Source organism: Sander lucioperca, chromosome 3, assembly GCF_008315115.2.
Source record: "Sander lucioperca isolate FBNREF2018 chromosome 3, SLUC_FBN_1.2, whole genome shotgun sequence".
Classification (NCBI taxonomy): Eukaryota; Metazoa; Chordata; class Actinopteri; order Perciformes; family Percidae; genus Sander; species Sander lucioperca.
Window position 1 is genome coordinate 26,625,604 of NC_050175.1, and position 20,372 is coordinate 26,645,975.

Below are 20,372 nucleotides of genomic sequence, written 5' to 3' on the forward strand. Positions count from 1 at the left end.
CTTAAGCCAGATTTAACTTCAGAGGCTTCAACTAACATATCCTGCAGTTACTCTGCTTCATTAAAAATGCCTTTTACTAATCTGATGATGACAACCAGGAGACTCAGCCTGGTCCTGTGCAGAAACTAATATTTGACCAGTATTTGATTTACCTTCACCATATGTCAGTTTACATATTTCTCCTCAGACGTTTGCTTGTATTGGAGTTGTGCCATTTATCCAGATTTACAGAGTACAGAGAAACAACTTTAGTTGATTCTTATTTTAGAAAAGAGGAATTTGTTCTCATGGCTTTCATTCAGATTTGCCTCAGAGGGCAGAGCAAAAACATAATCCTAACACATGGTGGACTGTGTGTCAGATCCTGGTGTGGAAAAGGAGAACGGCACAGAAGGGAGAAATGAGGGGAAAAGTGCCGCTTATGAATCTAAACCCAGCCATTTCCTGTACCCTGAACGAGAGCTGCTCAGCACTCTCCATATATGGTAATGGTATTTGCATGAAGGGAAACCCTGGGCTTATGGATCAGGACTGGTATTGAAATTCCTTTGTATTTAATGTCTGAGAAAAGGTCTGGTCCCATACTTTTTGGATGATCTGAATATTTTGATTATCAGAGGGAAAACTACCCAAGTCAAAACTGTCTTATACTTTCATTGATAACTGTTGTTACAGTATCTGTCAAAAAAAATCATATATTCTGATCAAACTAGAGCTGGAGGGGGCAGTCGATTAGTCGACTAATTGGTTATTTTGGTCTTAGTCAACTAGTCATTTGTTATGCTTTTTTCATGTTGAATGGCGTTTTTTCCAAGAAACTTATGAGCACATCTCTGGTAAAAACAAGATTTAAAGTGGTGCTTTTGCATGATTATTGTAGAGAAACTCAGTTTTAAAGATCTGTCGATTAAATTGTGTTAGTCAACTAAGAATTTCTTTACTTGAGGACAGCTCTACATCAAACTGCTTCTAAACACAATATAGCAGTAATGTCCGATGCTTTAATGAGTGTGTGCTCAAGAGGTAGTCTGTCGTTCCATGGAGATGGTGTTGTTATGGCCACCATAGTTGTTGTGACAGATGTTCCTGTGCGTGCGTGCATGCGTGTGTGTTATTTGTTGTTTGAGTATTACTTGTTTGAATGAATGGACTTTGGTTCTTTTTGTAACAAGTAACCCAAATACTTCATCTACTTGGGCACATGTTTATGAGCGAACCTCCAATTTAACATTAGGTGTTACATTTATCATTCTTAACTGTTATACTTAATGTACAGTATGTGCGTTGTTGGGTGCTGTACTGCCTAAAGAAATAGCTCCAATTCCCCTTAGAGGCATTAATAAAGTTGTGTTGTATGCATGTACAACGTCTGCAAACTTCAGTAACATCACAGTGTTAATTTATTCTGTAGTCTAGAGTTAGTGAGCAGCCACTAGCTATTTGTTTGATTACAGTGTCAGGCACATTACAAGAAAGTCCAGAATTCAGTAAAACATTTAGGAAAAGGGTAATATCTTCATCATTTGCCAGAAAATTTATAATGTGAAGAAGCATTTTCATGCATAGTTACTGGTTCAAAACTTGGTACAGAACAGAAATCTTTGTAGGGGAAGTGACCCTCAACCTGTACTACAATTGCTTGAGTATAACAACCCTCAACCCCTTACAGCTCTACTGTAGTGCTGCTCAGCAGAGGAGAGTGGTTGTTTCAGGCAACTCCCAAAAGTCTTGGTGTGTATAAAGGCAGCCCCCCTTCCCTGTGCAGCTACTCCCTTAATTCACTGCTGTACGTAAGAACATTTTTTTAGTCCTCTTGCCATATTAAACAAGGCCGAAGTCAAAACAGATGAAACAATTCTCAGAATATTTGACGTTTACCTCCTACGTCTTCAACTTATTACCTCTCCCATCTTTCATTCCAGACATAGCAGAGAGAGGTTAAATATAGCATGTTAAATAGTTTTTACTCTGTGGTCTGGCCAGCACTTTCTCTTAATGTCTGCTTTTAGAAAAAAAGGGTTTTATCTGCCAATGTACTACTTTTAATACCACTTTAGGTGGCAGCCAAATGATAGCTAGCTGCCCTGAATGAAAAGAGCATTCAAGTTTAAGAGTGATACAAAGAACAGTGAATACAGACTCAAAGTCTACAGTCTTCAGTCCAAACACTTTTGCATTTTGCCTGAAACTCTCTTACATTTAATATTACCCTTATATTATATGTGATGTATTTACATCTACTTCTGTCTACGCTGTATAAACGACATCTATTGAATGTCTGTTCATGCTGGGTTTCTTCTCTGTAGCTCTTCTTGTGGTTTCTCCCTTTACACTTTTTTGGGAGTTTTTCCTTCACTCAATCTAGTGTTTTATGTGTTGTAATTTGTACAGATTGTAAAGCTATCTAAGACAAATTTGTGGGGTTACAAAAACAAAATTGGCTTGACTAGAAGGATAGATCAGGTTTTCAACTATGTTCTCTATCTCTGTATGTTTACCTTTTCTTCCCAACATGAATTAGCTTCTTGAACTCCTATCAGATGTTCCCCGTCTCCTTTCACTCATTGTCAGGAGGTGTTTTTGTCCCTGAGAGTGACATCAGCCTGTCGTCATTGCTAATAAAGAAAGGAACAGCATCACCCTCTGCCGCACCTAAAAGGCAGTAAAACATGTTAACGGGTGTGATCTGGAGAATAATTAAGCTTTAATTCGCTGCTTCCCTCCTGAGGGGAAAATACCCATTGAATTAGGAAGAAAAGCTGTTAACATTCTTTGCCATCTCCCATGCTATGACCGAGTCTGTAAAGTGGTTTTAATTTTGCTGTTGTAAATGTATTAAAAGCTTGCTGGCCCACTTCCTTGGCTAAGTAATTTAGAGCTAATTACTAAATGCAAAATAACTTTCCACTGGTTATTTTTGTACTGTGGTGTAACTTTGAGGACCAGGGTTTTGCTCTTTGCTGTTATTGTTTCATCTACTTAATATCTGTGAGAGCAACATCTATATTGTTATTTTACTCATAGTTTCGGTATTTGTAAAGTGATTGTTTAGTTTTTGTTAGTCAGTCGACGTTCTTGCATTGTATGATATTATATGTGTTGTATAATATCAAAATCAACAAGACTACAACCTCTGAAAGTGAAAACATAAAGTAGGAAACACAATACAGTTGAAGTTGTAAGTTCATTCTTGACCTTGGAAACAACAGTTATGAAAAAAAAATCTCACCACAGGGTCATTTTAGGATCTGTTCTGGATAATTTTACTAAAAGCCAAACATATCAACCTCCTGGTGGCGGTAGAGGAAAAGTCAGAGGATCACCAAAGTCAGTAGGATTCATCCTCTGGGCACCATGAATATCTGTACACAATTTCATTGCAATTCATCCAATAGTTGAGATATTTCAGTCTGGATTAAAGTGGTGGACTGACCGACTAACATTGCCAACCAAAGAGCCTTTACTCTAGCTTGGCTCACAATAATAAGATGATATCATAAGAATATATTATCCACACACTTCTGCTACATAAAGAACAGTATCTTCCTGTTGAAGTATAACTGAATGAATGATTTTTTTTTAGCCCTGACGCTAATGTTTAGATTGCCACTCTGCTCCTTCCTCTCCTCATATTTCCTCACTAAAGAGGGAGGAAGTCAAGAGTTAACTTGTGTGTTGACTAATGTTCTGAATGCTCTTTGCGGCTTTGAGTGGTTTTCCGTCCAGGAGAAAGAGACTCACTCTTTGCAGCACATTGTGAACCTCTCGTCCACAGTAGCCAGACAACACTGACTCATAGCGCATGATGAATGACCTCAGTTCTCCGAGACTCACTCAGCTAAAACAAAAACAGGAATGTAGGGAGAAACCAAATTGTTACGATGTGGATAAAAGTTGGATCAGGGCATCTTTAACACTTGGACAAATAACACCAAGCACTTCTAGGATTCTGACCTTACACTGTTTCAAAGTAAACACAGCTCATTGTGCTGCTGGTAACAGAAAATGTGCATACTCTGACTTTTTGTTGCTGTTATAATAACCATTTTCCCTTGGCTTTCATTTGTATGATAAAACCACACTAACTCAGCCTCTGAGTGAGCTGTAAAGCCTCAATTCATTAATGTAACAGTGCGTCTGTGTCACCTTGATGTCAGACTCTCGATTAGTCCACGCCATCTCATTGTGTCTCACTCAGCGAACTAACAATTGGACATTGTATGTGTTTTGTTGCAGGGGAGCCGGGGGCACTACCGGTACCACTGGCAGAGCCACAATGTCAAACACAGCGGAGTGGATGACATGGTGCTGCTCAGCAAGATCAATGAGGACGCCATCGTGGACAACCTCAAGAAGAGATACATGGATGACTACATCTTTGTATCCTTTGCTCACAATCGCGGTTCACACCCCGGCGAGAAATAGCTGAGTCCCGTCTCATCCCTGCTATTCCCAGAACAGCTGAATGGTCATTCACAGTGTTATTGTAGTAATAGGTCAGTGTTGGGAGGTAACGCCTTCCTCCTGTGCAAGGGGGCAAAGAGCGTCTCTGTACGTACCTCCACCCAGACCTCTAACTCCTGCTCCTTCAAAAAAGCCAGACTTACTCTAGTTTTATCTCACTATGGTGCCAAATGTGAACAAAATGGTGTGAGAAATAGCAGATTGCATTTACAGTCTTTTTGAATCAGAGCATTGCTGCTATCTTTTTTGAGCAGCGTAATTTTATGATTGTGGTGGGAATTTAAAATGGTGAGCTGTCATTTTCATACAGTTCGTCACACAAATAGTAGGTTTAGGTTTCTAAAGTGCAGCTTTGGCTACACACACATCAGCTGTTCATGATGTGAAATGAGTCGATGAATAAATGAATAACCCCTTTGAAAAGCAATGCTGAGCAGTTCATTACATAAACTTCATCCACACTCTGGCAGTGCACACAGGATTATGAAGTTTAGTAATTGCTAACTGTGAGGTCTCCTCGCCAAGCCTGTGGGTCACTGTAGGCCACCCACAATAGTAGCTTTATTTGCCTTGAACTGCGTTTTGGCTTCAGGGCATAAAACCTCACAGTGTTACATAGTCAGTCCATTCTCTGTCATTTGTAAGCACTGGATACTTATTTAGCCTCAGGCCTGATCACCAAATACTCCACTGCTGCACTCTCTTGACGTCATGGCACCCTTAGATTAAGTAATTTCTTGCCTTTACAATTTTATAATGTCTTTGTAAAAATGTAATACAGATGTTTTGCCATTAAAGGGGAATGTTTTACAATTTATACACAACTTTTACACTTCCAGGTGATTTTAATGTGGTATTATTTGTTTGTTTTTTGCTGATTTGTTTGTCTTCCTTGTATGATCTTTAATACATAACCTCATCAGACATATATTGGTCCTGTGCTCATCTCCGTCAACCCTTTCAAGCAGATGCCATACTTTGGGGAAAAAGAAGTTGAGATGTATCAGGGCTCAGTAAGTAGGATACTATGTGACTTATGAACACATTTTAAATGGCTTCTGTTGTCTGAAAGATTCGAACCGGAAAACTCACTTCATATTGTAAAAGTAAGTACTGATGTATCTGGGGGTTTAAGATGGCAACAATCTGAAGGACAAAGGCTTTGAAATGAACTGGGTTAGTTGCAGTGCGAAGTTTCCAGCGGGCTGGCGCAGATGTTTGCTGTCAGAAACTTGACTCAACCATTAAGAAGGCTTGGCAGTACCTTCACAGAACAGCCTGTTCAAGTCTGCCCCCTCTCTTGGCTGGCCTGCTAAGGAACACACTGAAAGACTTCTAATATCCTAACTGACTGTGAAAACACTCAGCAACATATGCCACATTTAACAGTTTGGCAGATTACAGTTAAGTGCACTGGGTTCAGTTTTGCACAGTGTTATCAGCTCAAACTACAGGATAAAGTTCAGATTTGTTCAGAATTGTTTGAAACAATCATGAAGGCGCCAACATTGGAGGGGAACAGATTTGACATTCATAACCATAACCTGTCCTATTTTGTGCAGATCAGTGCAGTCTTTTTACAAGCCATCAAGGCCAAAGTGGGGTTAATATATAAAGTATTCTTATTTTCTATTGTCAACAAATCCAACAAAAAGACCAAAACCAACCATATGTCAATCAATCTCTCAATACCTCCGGTTTCCCTACCTGTCTGTCTCTTTAAAAAGGCTCAGTAATTTCCTAAAACAGCTGGACACTAGTTTTTAGCAAATGTTATTCAAACAGGAGTAAATAGTGCATATGTTGAGGACTATTTTCACTGGTGGATTAATACACATTTGGTGCTCTAGTGAGTATTAACGGCAGGATGCTGTATGTATGATTGAGTCAAAATAAAGTACAGTGCACATGTTCTTCATAATGCATGAATATATCACCCAGTGCAACTGTGTGGCTAACTGATATTTTTTTGGACAACAATGGAGGTCTATGACACAAAGGAATAAGCTACATTAAACGTTGGCTACACAGACAATGCTAGCTAAGGACTAAATACCTCTACAAAGTCTTACAAAAGCCATTTGATCATTGATTCTAATTAAATTCTTTTGTCAACTCTCAGGCTCAGTATGAGAACCCTCCTCACATCTACGCTCTGGCAGATAATATGTACAGAAACATGATGATTGACAGTGAGAACCAATGTGTCATCATCAGGTAAGACTTATACTCACATATCATTATCTGCCTCCTTTACACACCATGAACTAATGGCATGTGACAACCAAAATAGATTTAAGTGTTCATTTTGTTACCTCACCCCTCAATGAGTCAAATCTCTAAACGCCCAGGATGGGAGAGAGTGAGACAAAGACTGGAGATAGTAATCTGTACAATGTGATTTGTCAAGTGTTACCAAAGCTGAGCTGCCGCTGAGCCTCTGCAGGTCGTGATAATGGTTGGGAGGGGAACAAAGGAGAACAGAACAGGTTCAACCACATCATTTGGTACAGCTGATTGACTGAGAGTGCCATGTTTCTTTGGTGTTTTTTTCCATCATAATCGCTTTTCCAGCACTTTCGGCTTCAGTGAAATGCAAATTGAGGGAAACAAATGCACTAATACCCAAGTATAAAAACAATGCACAGTTAACAGCTGGCTCTGGCCTCAATTCAGGATGTGAGATGAAAACAAAACAGCACTTGTAGCAGCTATTTTTGAAGAACGCCAGGAAGAACACATGCATGGTCCTTGACCCACAATCACCTCTTTCCCGAGATTTAGGGGGGTTTTATGTACTTTTACAGACTGTTTAAATTTGTCTGTGAATGTTTTTGAGCTATAAAGCGGTGGAGAGAAAAGTGTAGTGTCATGATTGGGGCTTTATCCCATTGGCCCAGTCACCTGAGCAGCGCGGTTGCTATAGTGCTTACCTCATGATGAATGACCCCTGCTTCAGCACTTTAGCCCGTTGTTTACACAGCCAGCAGTTGCTAGTTCATTTTCCCCACATAAAGACACCGAGGTGGATTTTGTGATCGACTAAATCAGCAAACAAAAGCATGGAAGTGGTTTTATGATGAACCAGGTCTCAGCAAACAAAGGCTGCTGTGTGAACTGCTGGCCCGGCAGTGTGGTCTGCATCGGCCTGCGTTAGCACTTTTCCACATTTACTAGAAGAATGTGTGAATTAGCCATAAGGGGAATTCAGGATGAAGTGGTAGAGCAGTTTTGTTTTTTTGTTGAGAAATTGTGACTTATGCCCATTTATTTTATCTATATGCCAGCATGTGACTGGTGTAGCTATCCCTCGACATCTAGATCAGATATGAAAGGGACGAATTGGAGCAGGTTGGTGTTATCAGTTTGGCCCATCAAACTATTAGATGAAATCAGAGCCGTCATCTGAGGACCAACTGCTTCACATCTGTTCCCCGCACAGTTTAGAAATTCACAAGATTGTCGACAGTTTCAACAGAGAGCCATGATTTTCTGCTCCTCTAAGCAGACTTAAATGTCTGTTTATATCTTTCAGTCAACATGTCACCTAAACAACAGCTCTTTAAACCTAATCCTACAAAAAAAGCAGGTTTGTTCAGTGTTGGCTGCCTTATTTCGAGGATTATTTTGTTTCTTTTTTTAATGACCATCCAAGACATCTTGATCCTTCTTCAACTGTCAACTGACTCTTGGTCGATGGTTTTGATCCCATCCCAGTAGATGCTGTAACTGGCTTTACAGACAGCTGATCTTATCTACTTGCAGTGTTCATTTAGTCTTTTGTCCAGAGGCCTTGCCGATTCACCGATGTAGTGTTCCCCACAGCTGTTGCACATGAAGTCATACACCACTCCAGTGTTTTTCTCTTTCCTCTCCAAGGAACTGAGGGCAGCAAATGAATTATTTTAGGTTAAATGGACAATGGATTGCACTGCTTTGAAGTGGCCCACTCAACAGTTCAGACATTGTAATGTACCAATAGTCTTACTGCTCTCATCGTGTTGGTACTCCATTTTTATAATTTTTACACTGCTTCAACCAATCTGCTTACTTTCTTTCATAAAATCTGCTTCACTGGTCCACAGAAATGAATCACAACCTCTTTTGGTCGATTGGTTGTTTGTCATTTCCAGTATTGTTCATCAATTTGAAAAAGATAATCCAATTCCTTGACTCCATCCTCTGCTATTGGACTGTAATTGGGCCTCAAAACAGATGAACACAGGCCCCCGTAGCTTGAATACATAGAAGTTGATATTTTTAGGGCCCTGGGAATAAAATGCTTTTGCATTATCACATAGGAAATCCAAAGAGTCTACTTGAGCATAATGTACATGCAACTAGTTCTGTGGGAATGCAATGCGATTAGATTTCAAACCACCAAAACTCAGTGTTGACTGTGCATCCTTCTCATAGCTGATGTCAATAAGATTTATGAAAGTTAATGCTTAAACCTCTGTGCCTCTGCATTGCATTGTTTAGCTCATGTCCTTGTTTGGTTAATAAATCTCTGCAGACGTTAACAATGCCTTCAGCATTTCAGCACCACAATAATAAGACTCGCCCATTTTGGGGGCTCAAAATGGGACTCCAACTCTTGCTGCTGCTTGTGTTAAAATTAGCTCCTGGGAGAATAACTTTTAAGAGGAAGAACAATGCTCTCAGATAAAGCTCTAAAAACTATTAAAAGCATATCAGTGTCTGGCTGTAACTTGAGCAGTAAGTGTGCAGCGAGGTAGCCCAGACAATGCTAAAGGATTTGGAAGAAAAGAGGAGGTATAAAGGGGGAGGGTTACAACCATATAGAGACTGCTGTGTAATAGAGTGGCTCCCATGACTTCTTCTGGCAGCATCTAACAGTCTGCAGCTGTGTTTCTCACAGAGGCATTACCAACCTGACTCTACTTTAAGGCACAGATAGAAAAAACAGACTCCACTGTCATCCACTGCCAAACCACATATGTCAAAATAAGTATGACACTGGCAAAGTGAAAGGCAAGGAGGAAAATGGACAAGTGTAGGGTGAGGGGGAAAGAAATGAGGGGAAAATATGTGAATGTGACAAAACAGAATTAATGTCCTTGTTGCTGCAGTATTTATCTGGCCAGATGTGCTGCGCGTGCGGTCCAACACACATTAAGCCTCTGAACTGAAATTTGCTTTAGTTAGACAAAACACAATTTGGTTTGTACAGTAAACAGAGTGTGTACACATGAAAGCAGGAGTTGGGATTTCAACTGTTTATTCAGAAGGTTCAGCATACAGTAACTGATGGGTTAAATAGGTCATCTTTGTTTAGGTGGACACAAAAGTGCAGACATGCACACCAACACATACTGTGTTAAGTGTAAATGTTTGCAGTGTCTTAAAACATTTTGAATACAATCAATAGTTGTGACTTAACCATGTTAATAAAGAATATGTACATATACATTCTTGGTTGGTGGGACCTGGAATCATGACAATGTGTACCACATACACAGTAGCTCAGTCCTGTTTGCTGCTGTGCGTTCAGACAAAACATATGTAAACAAACCACCTGCAGCTTAAAAAACTATTATTTCCCTCAGGCTTTTGAACATTGTGTAAGAGACTGAAAATAATAGCAGCATGAACATGCACATGTATTCGCTCAAAGCACATAACTCCTCATCGAATGGTTAAAATACCAAAGAACCACCCAGGTCTGCATGAATCACTGACGTCTGAGCATAAACATAGATGTCACATGTTATTAGTTATTGCATTAAGTTGATTTAAAGTTGAATCAGAAGCTCATATTGCATGTATGCGAAAGCACATGCTTACTTTTGTATCTGTTTTTCAGTGGAGAAAGCGGAGCAGGGAAGACTGTGGCAGCCAAATATATCATGAGCTACATCTCCAGAGTGTCAGGGGGCGGACCCAAAGTGCAGGTGAGAAGAGCTGCTTTTTTTTCTTTGAGGACGGTATGTAATAGATGCATGAGATTTTTGAGATTTTTTGAGATGTTGAGCTGCATAGATGGAATGATAACTTGGCAATAATTACTTTTTCAAAGAAGTATTATGAGATCACTCCTCACAAAATAAAAGATTGTTGGACATGCTGGAGCTGAAACTTAAGGTTAAATGTTGGGAGTAGCATCCACAAATATATTCAATAGAGTGGAGATGAATTATATTATGTAACATTTTCAAATGAATGGGCATCCTTCCACATCAATCATAAAGAATTTCTTGTATTTTCTTGATTGTATTTTGCCCGTCCTACTTGTTGAATTATTCACAAATTGAGATAATTCCGTAATGTCACTGCAGATTTGTATGAAATCAAACAACCTGTTGCTGCTTCATTCCTGCACGTATTCCTCTCCTTAGACCCAAATCTTCGTATTATCATCCTCCTGCTTTTACCACATAATCAGCCAATCAGCAGCCTCTTCACCCAGCCCCTTTCAGCCATCTGGCAGCCCCCCAAACCAGCAGATGTCCAGTTCCTAAGCTTGATAAAGATCTAAAGTTTGATGAGGAAATGCCTGCACCATGATGGCAGTGGGTCTTTTATATTTAATCCACTCAGAGCTGCTTCTACCAAGGCAACATGATAAATCATCTTCAAGCTTTAAATTTAACAGTAGAGCTGGTTTTCTGACCAAATCCCATGTGTTATACTTACATAGAATTATTATTGTTGTGGGTGTTCAGAGTTGCAAGTTACAGTATACATGTACACAGGGCATGAAGTTAACTTTTTTGACCACCAGCCACTGTGGCAGGTGGATTTTTAAATCCACCTGCCATAGGGACTTTTTACCAGCCACTTTTTTTTTTGCGTCATAAAGGTGAAAAACAGGAATTGCTGTGTCTCTATGATCCTGTCCTGTCCTATTGATGGTAGCCCGCCTTGATAATCCTGCATAGGGGCCCGGTGTTGGCTCGTTACGCCACTGCATATAAGAGATGAGATGACTGACAAAATCAGGAGTAGCCTACGCCACCACAACAACAAAACACTGGTGAATGCGCACCATAACACATGAATGTTTTTTGTATAGTTCTTAAAAATAAAAAAATAAACAAAAAGGAAACTTGTTTTGGGGAGAATAATACTTATTACTATTAATTAATTACTCTAGGCTGAGATTTCCTAGGAACCTTACCAAAAAGGCTCAGGATGCTGCAAATGTTGGTAAAATATGAAAACGGCTGGTGGATTTAAGATACAGAATTATTTATTGGATTAATCAAATATGAACATATCTGTCATTGTCAGTGACTTGTTGATCTTGACACTGTTAGTTAATTTCCTATCCTGGGCTGGGACACACATTCATACGGTTTAATAAAGTACTTATTAGACTTTAACTTATCATTGCACTTACAATAACGTAGCTGTCCTCAATTTAGGTCATCCTGTACGTCTCATCTGCGTTTTTTCCTGCATCCACCGTGTGCGTTTGTGTGTGTGTCTGTGCGTGCGTGTGTTTGTGTGTTTTTGTGTGTGATTGTGTGTGTGTCTGTGCGTGTGTTTGTGTGTGATTGTGTGTGCGTGTCAGTTGCGGGGGAAACGGAGCAGCCCCGCCCGCTGCAGAGAGCCGACAATTTGAAACAGCAGCGCTGACTTTATAGTGAAAATCGTTCCAGCGTACATTGATGTTAAAATGTATACATGTTGGCAGGATGGTCTGAAATGTTTTGACGGTCTTTCGCTGTACGTTTTGTTGGTAAATGTTAGATGTTCGAGTCACATACACGTCTCGTCTTCATAACAGAAACTAGGAAATTAATTTGACCCGTTCTCACTCCCGCTTGGTCAGTGGCTGCCCGTGGGATGCTGGGATTGTGTGAGTAATGAAAATGCGATAGGGGGCCCCGGCTGTCAATCAATGTCTTCCAGTGATGCGGGCCCCTGATTGGACCAGGCCCGTAAGCAACCGTGTACCCTGCTTACCGATAGTTACGAGTCTGAATCACTCAATTCTCATTGGCCAGGTAGATTGACAGTTTCACCCGCCAATCACAAAAGTTACCCGCATTTGGCGGGTGGGCGGGTGCCAATTTCATTCCCTGCATGTACAATTGTAAAGCTAGTTATGGAAATAACTCTATTGGTCTTGTTTGTTTAAACAAATATTGCCTTTACAGTGGACACTAACACACTTATGTCTCCACCTCTTCCAGCTCTTGTTCAGCATCACCTCCCTTTCACATAGTTCTCTTTAGTTTGAACACATTGTGCAGTATACTCTGTAGAGCCCATTCTTTTTTTATGCAATGTATTTATAGTGTGTGTTCACATGTGTGTGAGAATAGTTTTGAATAGATAAAAACTTACTGCCAGTAACATATCTGTTCATCTGTCTGAGCTTTGTCATCTTCACAACCATATCTATTACTATTCATTTATGATTAAAACATGTGTTCTCACTTTAGGTTGTTATTCCTTGGACTCAGTGTGTTTTGAAGCTGAATAAATAAATCAAGTCAAAATCTAAAAGATATTAGTGTACAGTAGGAAGAACATTAGCATGGGCTGCCTTGGCAATATTATAATAACTAGTAACTTTGTGGTTCTCTATAAATAGATTGAAGTGTGAAGTGTAGTGTTATTTTTTTTCCTTTCATACTGGACTAAATTTAGAAATGCAAAGATTTCCAAGAAATTACTTCCATTCAACCTTTGTGTACAGTAATGGAAATGCTGTCTGCTGTACCAATTTAAAACTCATGTGTTTCTGACATGCCGATGGCTCACAGGAAAGATAATGTCCTCCAGACTGTGTGTGTGTGTGTGTGTGTGTGTGTGTGTGTGTCTGTGTGTGTGTGTGTGTGCTCGCATTTGAGTGGAAAGTTCCAGAGACATACACACCAGCCTGTCAGTGAGGGTGTGAAGTGTGTGGTATACCTGCTGTACGGTCTGTCTGTGACGTAGGTAACAGCTCATTACATCTGTCTCCTCCCAGCACGTAAAAGACATCATCCTGCAGTCCAACCCACTGCTAGAGGCCTTCGGCAACGCCAAGACCTTGAGGAACAACAACTCCAGCAGATTTGTAAGGCTTCTGAATCAGTGTGTGTGTGTGTGTGTGTGTGTGTGTGTGTGTGTGTGGCAAAGCTGATTTGCAGTGTAAGTGAGGACGACTAAATTAGAATAGCCAACTCACATTGCAAATCCTGCAAAAAAACTGAGTTGTTCCGAGATAAATACATGCAGTAGGTAGTACTTACCCCAGAATAATTTGAGGAGTCAACTTTTCTGTGGCGCACCTTTGAAACCAAGCTGAGACTTTTGAAAACAAAGATTTGCAGTAACAGTTTCTCTGTTTTACTGCATGAGGAAGCCAACCTCTTGTGTGTCCTGGTTAACCAGAGCTGTGCTATAAGGACACAATGCACAGAAACACATACTGAAGCACATCCTCCATTGCTTACATGAAACTCATTCAACAAGGGCTTAAAAGGCAAACACATTTTAGAAAACGTTTATTGGCTAAGTGTTTAGGTTAGCATACAAAGCAGTATTGTCTGCTAGTAGTCGGGATATTTTTCGATCCAGTTATGGGGAAATGAGTTTGGTTTGGCACTAATGGCCTGAGATCATTACTTTGAGGTACTGTCTTTGAATAAGTAGTGTCTCTGTTCACTTTTGGGCCTGGAACAGATATTACAGTATAGGCTTGTCTGGAGAAGAGAGCAAGACAAAAAGCAGGATCCAATTTTTATAAAACACACACACACACACACACACACACACACACACACACACACACACACACACACACACACACACACACACACACACACACACACACACACACACCCACCCCTAGCAACCGTAAAACAACCAGGTGCCAGATCTTATGTATATGTGTAAAATTGTTTTATTCCTTTGTGTTATTTATGTGTTCTTTTGATTGTGCTTTGAGGCCATGTTTAATGGTGATTTTACACTTAAAATAAAATGTGATTATAGCTCTGGCTTTATACTTCATTGCAGTAACTGAAAAAAAAAAAACATGCTTTGATCCATCAGGGGAAATATTTTGAGATCCAGTTCAGCTCCGGTGGTGAACCAGACGGAGGGAAAATCTCCAACTTCCTACTAGAGAAGTCACGTGTCGTCATGAGGAATCCTGGAGAGAGGAGTTTCCATATCTTCTACCAAGTGAGGCTTATTTATTGAGCCGGAGAGTGAACGCAACAAATTTGGCTCGTGAAGAGGGTCTGTGAGGGAATTTCAGGACACGTTGGGTTAGACGTGCCATTAGGCTGCAGGAAGAAGGTCAATCTGTTTTCATTGTGGATAGCTTGAGGTCCTTGGAAGAGGGAGTTCAGTCTTACCATAGTGCAGTTTTCTTCACATGTAAAGTGGAGCATAGCGTATAAATATGAGCCTGAAAATGTATAAAAATGACACTCCACACAGGTTTTGTGCAAATACATGACTTACATCCACAATACACTATTAATTTGTGCTTTGCAGTTGATAGAAGGAGCCAGTGGAGAGCAGAAGAGCAGCCTGGGAATCACAAGCTTGGATTACTACACTTACCTCAATCAGTCTGGTTCCTACAAAGTGGACGACATCAACGACAAGAGTGACTTCCAGGAAACGACGGTACGGTCAGATTCCTTCTGTTCGGTCAATACCTGGCAATAACTTCACACCCTTAGTGGTGTTTTGTGTGTATGAATCTCATACCAGCATTAATGTGGCTCACAGCCTTCACTTTACATTCCTCTCTCTCTCTCCCTACCAGTCCTCTTTTGTTTTCTTTCCCAACGATCTCCTCCTGTTTTTGAGACCGCAACAGGAGTAATTAGAGGACTTGAGCTATGTACCACAGGAGTGAGTAAACCCACACTGTGGCCCTCATTTAGCATGCTCTTTTCTTTTTGCTTTTCCCAGCATGCTATGGATGTGATTGGCATATCAGCGGAGGACAGGTCCATGGTGCTTCAGATTGTGGCCGGAGTCCTGCACCTGGGAAATATCACTTTCAAAGAAGCAGGCAACTACGCTGCTGTGGAGAGTGAAGAGTGTAAGTAACACACTCGCTATCAGTTAACTGGGAAAATGAGTTTACTATTATTCAATGTTCAACACCCAACAATGTTTCACTCCCCTTCAAAACAGTGATGTTGTTGTTCAACCTGATCAGATTCTGGGAAAAACTTTTTAAGTTGTAGGCAGGTAGCAATTTTCAAGGAATATAAGGCATTAACATAAATCAAGTATCAAGTTATAGCTAAACAAGACTAATAGTGTACAGCTATCATGATGAACGTTGGCTCGGAAGCTGTACTTGGGCACAGCTGTGCTTTTAGATAAAAGCTAATGCTAGCATGCTAACATTCTCATAATGACAATGCTAACATGCTGATGGTTAGTGGTTCTAACTTTGACCTGCCTTTGACGCTAGGTCAGGGGGCCACCAAAGTCAGTAGGATTCATCCTCTGGGGAGCAAGAATGTACAAATACTCATTGCAATCTATATAATAGTTGCTGCATTATTTCAGTCTGGACCAAAGAGGTGGATGAGCAACATTGCCATCCATAGAATCACATTGCTAGTGTGGCTAAAAAGACACAGATACAGTTCTCTGATTACTGAGGTGGCTAAAGAAAATGGTGCTGATGCTCAGGTTGAGACTGAGTTGTGGTGAATCTTTTTCTTCTTATAACATGTTTGCCTTTCTAAATGTCTCTCTTCTCCTCAGTGTCCTGAGCTGCCATTCTCTGGTTGCTTTTGGACGATATTTCTCTCTCACCACTTTCACTCCCTAAAGTTTTACTGTGTTAATGCAGGGCTGCAGCCAACTGTCTGGAGTAATCCAGGCCATTCTAGATTACCAGAAAATAAAACGCTATTATTGAAGGTCTCGACATATTTCGCCAGAGACTAAAAATGACTTGGAAGAATACTTTTCCTTCTGTCCCCTTCGCTTTTGCCTTCCCCTGCCTTGTTTTATTCTTCTTTGCTTTTTTCTTTTTCTTCCCCCTTCCTCCTCATGCTGTGTCTATGATGCAGATGAGGGTGCAGTTGCCAGTGTACAAAGCCTTGGTCTGTTCTGTGCAGACGTAACAGCGGCACTTCATAATCTCTGCCTTTCCTGTTTCCTCCAGTCTCACTTACTGTGGGCTTTGACTGCAGTCCGTTGCACATATGAAACTTCACCAGCCAAGTTCACATCAAGTTTGCACTCAGCAACAAGAGTCAGTGCGTCATCTGTTGTTGAAAGAAATGTTGAGACTACTTGTACAAATTATTTGGACATCATTTTGGCTGGTTGGGACATTATTTATTTCAAAGTAACTTGATCCCGACAGTGACGTGCAGTTTTGTAAAAATGACTATTTTAGGATCTTATGCTTTCCAATAGGAGATTTATTTTTGGCTTTGGTTATATGTGTCGTCAGCAAAAATGTTTTTAGACTTCACGTGAACCCTTACCTCACAACATTGCATATACTGCACATGTTGAATTTGCTTGTAACATTGCCTCCTCAAAGCTGTATATTGAGTAAAATATTTAAATCCAAGATGTCATTTTTTATGGCTGCATCATTCAACATGCACCTTTCAACACATACCTTTGGTTGCGTGCTTACCTTTTAGCTTAGCACAAAGAGGTCACTGCACATAACCCCGGATAAAACTACAACATGGCGTTTTTTACACTGGATTTTGTACGGATTAAACAAATGAGATATAACGTGTTAATTAGTGAGCTTTAGAGGTGCTGGTTGGTGGAATTTGTTACCTTTTGGACTAGTCTCGCTTTGCCAGACCCTCCTCCAAGGCGCGCTGGAGGAGAGTCTGGCTACTCCCTATAGCATTCGGGGATGGGAGGAAAGTGCTAAGCACCGGACAAAAACTGCGGTGCCGCTGCAAAATAGGCTTGCAAGGAACTTGTTTTGGTGGAACGTGTACGTTTAAAAGTTGTTTTAGTCATGCAACAGAAAACTCAGATTGGACACATAGTCTAGCTAGCTGTCTGGATTTACCTTGCAGAGATCTGAGAAAAGGTTAACCATAGTCCTCATATATCGACCGGAGTATCACAAAGGAAGCCCAAGGCAACAGATATCCGGCCTAAATGAGTGAAATCCGGCAAATTTTCCGGGGACAACGGAGCAATCCCGGAAATGGAACGTCAAGGATATAGACTACCTTTGGACAGAGCCAGGCTAGCTGTCTCCCCCTGTTTCAAGTCTTTGTGCTATGCTAAGCTGCTGGCTACATATTTATATGTAGTGTACAAATATGACAGTGATATTAATCTTCTCATCTAGCTTTTGGCAAAAATGCAAATAATTTCCGTGAATGGGGAACTATTCATAGGATCATTGTATGTGTCACATTTGATGGGATGTGACACACTCCCTTCTATTCCCTTCATTATTCACTGCCACATTGACTGACTTCCTGCATACAAACGTGTGCTTATATGAGCATTGTTACTAAAATTCACATACTGCACACAGCCTTTGTATACAATCCATACTTTTCCTGCCGAAATACACAAAGAATGACTTTTCCTCCTGATTTAAGCAGGCGTATGGTCAGTCACACCCTTACGTCCCATAAGGGGAGCTACTGATGCATTCCCAGACGCAGTGAGTCTGCAGGCCTGAGAGCCATTTCCTTTTCGGGGAAGTGAGTCACTGTAATAAGGCAGGGAGGGGCTCTCAGGGGAGAATATCAACGCCAGGTCGGGACAAATGATCTGTGGTGTGTTCTCAACAATCTTTTTTTCATTGGTTAGCCCAATACTGTTTTTCTATTTTGCATTCAGCTATAATTCAAAGCTCTTCTGCTCTCAATTTTCTCCAGAAGATGTCTTGTGTCAGCGGTTTAGCCACAGAATCGCCCCAATTTTGTGGCTTTACACCACAATTGCATGCATTGTGATTATCAGTGGAGGCTTTTCTGATTCGTGAGACTTTTATCACTGATTAATAAGGTTAATAAGGATTAATAAGGACGTAAGGGGGAGCACTGGATTTGCAGTAGTTTTCTCTGTTATGCAAAGGTTACATGAGGCTGCCTTTCCAACGAATGCATTACTTTGTGTTGATTTGCATACAGTTTTTTCAGAGAAATGTCTCTTTGCTGTTTTAGAGCAGGAACCTTTAACATGCTGCTTTATTTCTCAGTGTATCATAACTTAACAGCAACAGCATATATACATTTAAATAAATATATACATTAAAATGCTATAAATAATATATATAACTCTGTCTTCTCCTCTCCTTTCGCTTCTGTCTTTTAACAGTTCTAGCCTTTCCTGCGTTTCTGCTTGGAATTGACCAGAACCGTCTGAAGGAGAAACTGACGAGCCGTAAGATGGACAGCAAGTGGGGAAATGCAGTGGAGTCCATTGACGTGACGCTGAACGTGGAGCAGGCATGTTACACACGTGATGCCCTCTCCAAAGCCCTGCATTCACGAGTGTTTGACTTCCTGGTCGAGGTATGATTGCATGTTTGTACAGTTTTAGAGTTCAGTATTCAATTGTCATAAGTAACAAAGCTGTGATAACCTATAATAAAGCTTTATTTTGGTAACGCAATCCTTTGATTTCAGTCCATCAACAAAGCCGTGGTGAAAGATCATCAGGAGTTTAATATCGGAGTGTTGGACATTTATGGATTTGAAATTTTCCAAGTAAGTGTTTTTGCCCTTTTCACAGGCTGACACATCAGCACGCACATACATTAGTTAACAGATATTAACTTTGAGCATTTAAACAGATTAAATACAAAGGATAAGACTAATTTATCAAGAATGTGGATTAAGTTCTGTCTCCTGATTAATACAGCAGACCTCAACATGCTTTTCTAATCTGATTACTTGTTTGTTTTGTTTGCTTAATGAGAAGTCCTGGACTTTTTGATAGGATCGGACCCACTAAATGGATGTGTTTTTGTATTATGTTGGTTTGCAAAAGCTCTTAGATTACTAATATCAAGTACAGGAACTCAGAAGATATCTGTACTCATACTCAGCTCATACTTTTTTTAGTCCGTATGGATTTATTAACTGTTATGTCTCTTCACCAGAAAAATGGATTTGAACAGTTCTGCATCAACTTTGTGAATGAGAAACTGCAGCAGATATTTATTGAGCTGACTCTGAAGGCAGAGCAGGTAAACCTCCACATTCTGTTTTTTATTTCCTCCCTCATTAGATGTTTTATATTGTGACTCTGAACTCGGCTCATGTCTCTCTTTGTAGGAGGAGTATGTGCAGGAGGGCATCAAGTGGAACCAGATAGATTACTTCAACAACAAGATCGTCTGTGATCTCATCGAGAGCAAAGTAAATAAATCGTACAGAAATAATTAAGTAAACAAACTAGTATGTGGCACTCTTAGCGGGAGTGGTCAACTCCAACCAAAGGTACACAATCCTCAAAATGTTTTATTTGATAATAGAAAATCTGCATTTGGATCTTTAATTTCCTAAAAAAACACAGTAAAAGTAGTTGTAGACAATTATGGATAGAGCTGAAAAATGGATTAATGAATTATTTGAGCGTCAGAAAATTTATCAGCCACTATTTGATGATGAATTAAAAATATTCCATATGTGAATTAGAAATATTCCATATGTTCCAGCTTCTCAAATATGAGGATTTGCATGTTTTCTGTGTCTGATGTGATCGTAAACTGAGTACCTTCAGGTTTTGGACTGTTGGTTCGACAAAATGAGGGATTTGATGATGCCACCTTGGGCTTTTAGGAAATTGAGATGGGCATTTAAAAACTATTTTCTGACATTTATAGAGATTTATTGGTTAATCAAGAAAGTAATCGGCAGAGTAATCAATAAATAAAATATCTGTTAGTTGCAGCTCCTAATCATGGGATACACATGCTAGATTATTTTATAGTATAGCTGTTTTTGATTTAATATTAT

At 40.1% G+C, this 20,372-nt stretch overlaps 1 protein-coding gene across 2 annotated transcripts in view; it reads left to right on the forward strand.

Moving 5' to 3' along the window:
* The window catches only part of myo1ea (myosin IEa), a 51,904-nt gene that overhangs the window by 12,523 nt on the left and 19,009 nt on the right, over window positions 1-20,372 (forward strand). For both annotated transcript variants that reach the window (XM_031324158.2, XM_031324157.1), the window contains exons 2-13: window positions 4,237-4,380; window positions 5,388-5,477; window positions 6,587-6,681; window positions 10,292-10,379; window positions 13,409-13,498; window positions 14,479-14,610; window positions 14,929-15,063; window positions 15,355-15,487; window positions 18,727-18,923; window positions 19,038-19,118; window positions 19,514-19,600; window positions 19,689-19,772. In XM_031324158.2, coding sequence (XP_031180018.1) covers window positions 4,237-4,380; window positions 5,388-5,477; window positions 6,587-6,681; window positions 10,292-10,379; window positions 13,409-13,498; window positions 14,479-14,610; window positions 14,929-15,063; window positions 15,355-15,487; window positions 18,727-18,923; window positions 19,038-19,118; window positions 19,514-19,600; window positions 19,689-19,772 — 1,356 coding nt within the window. The remainder of the gene's footprint in view (window positions 1-4,236; window positions 4,381-5,387; window positions 5,478-6,586; window positions 6,682-10,291; window positions 10,380-13,408; window positions 13,499-14,478; window positions 14,611-14,928; window positions 15,064-15,354; window positions 15,488-18,726; window positions 18,924-19,037; window positions 19,119-19,513; window positions 19,601-19,688; window positions 19,773-20,372) is intronic.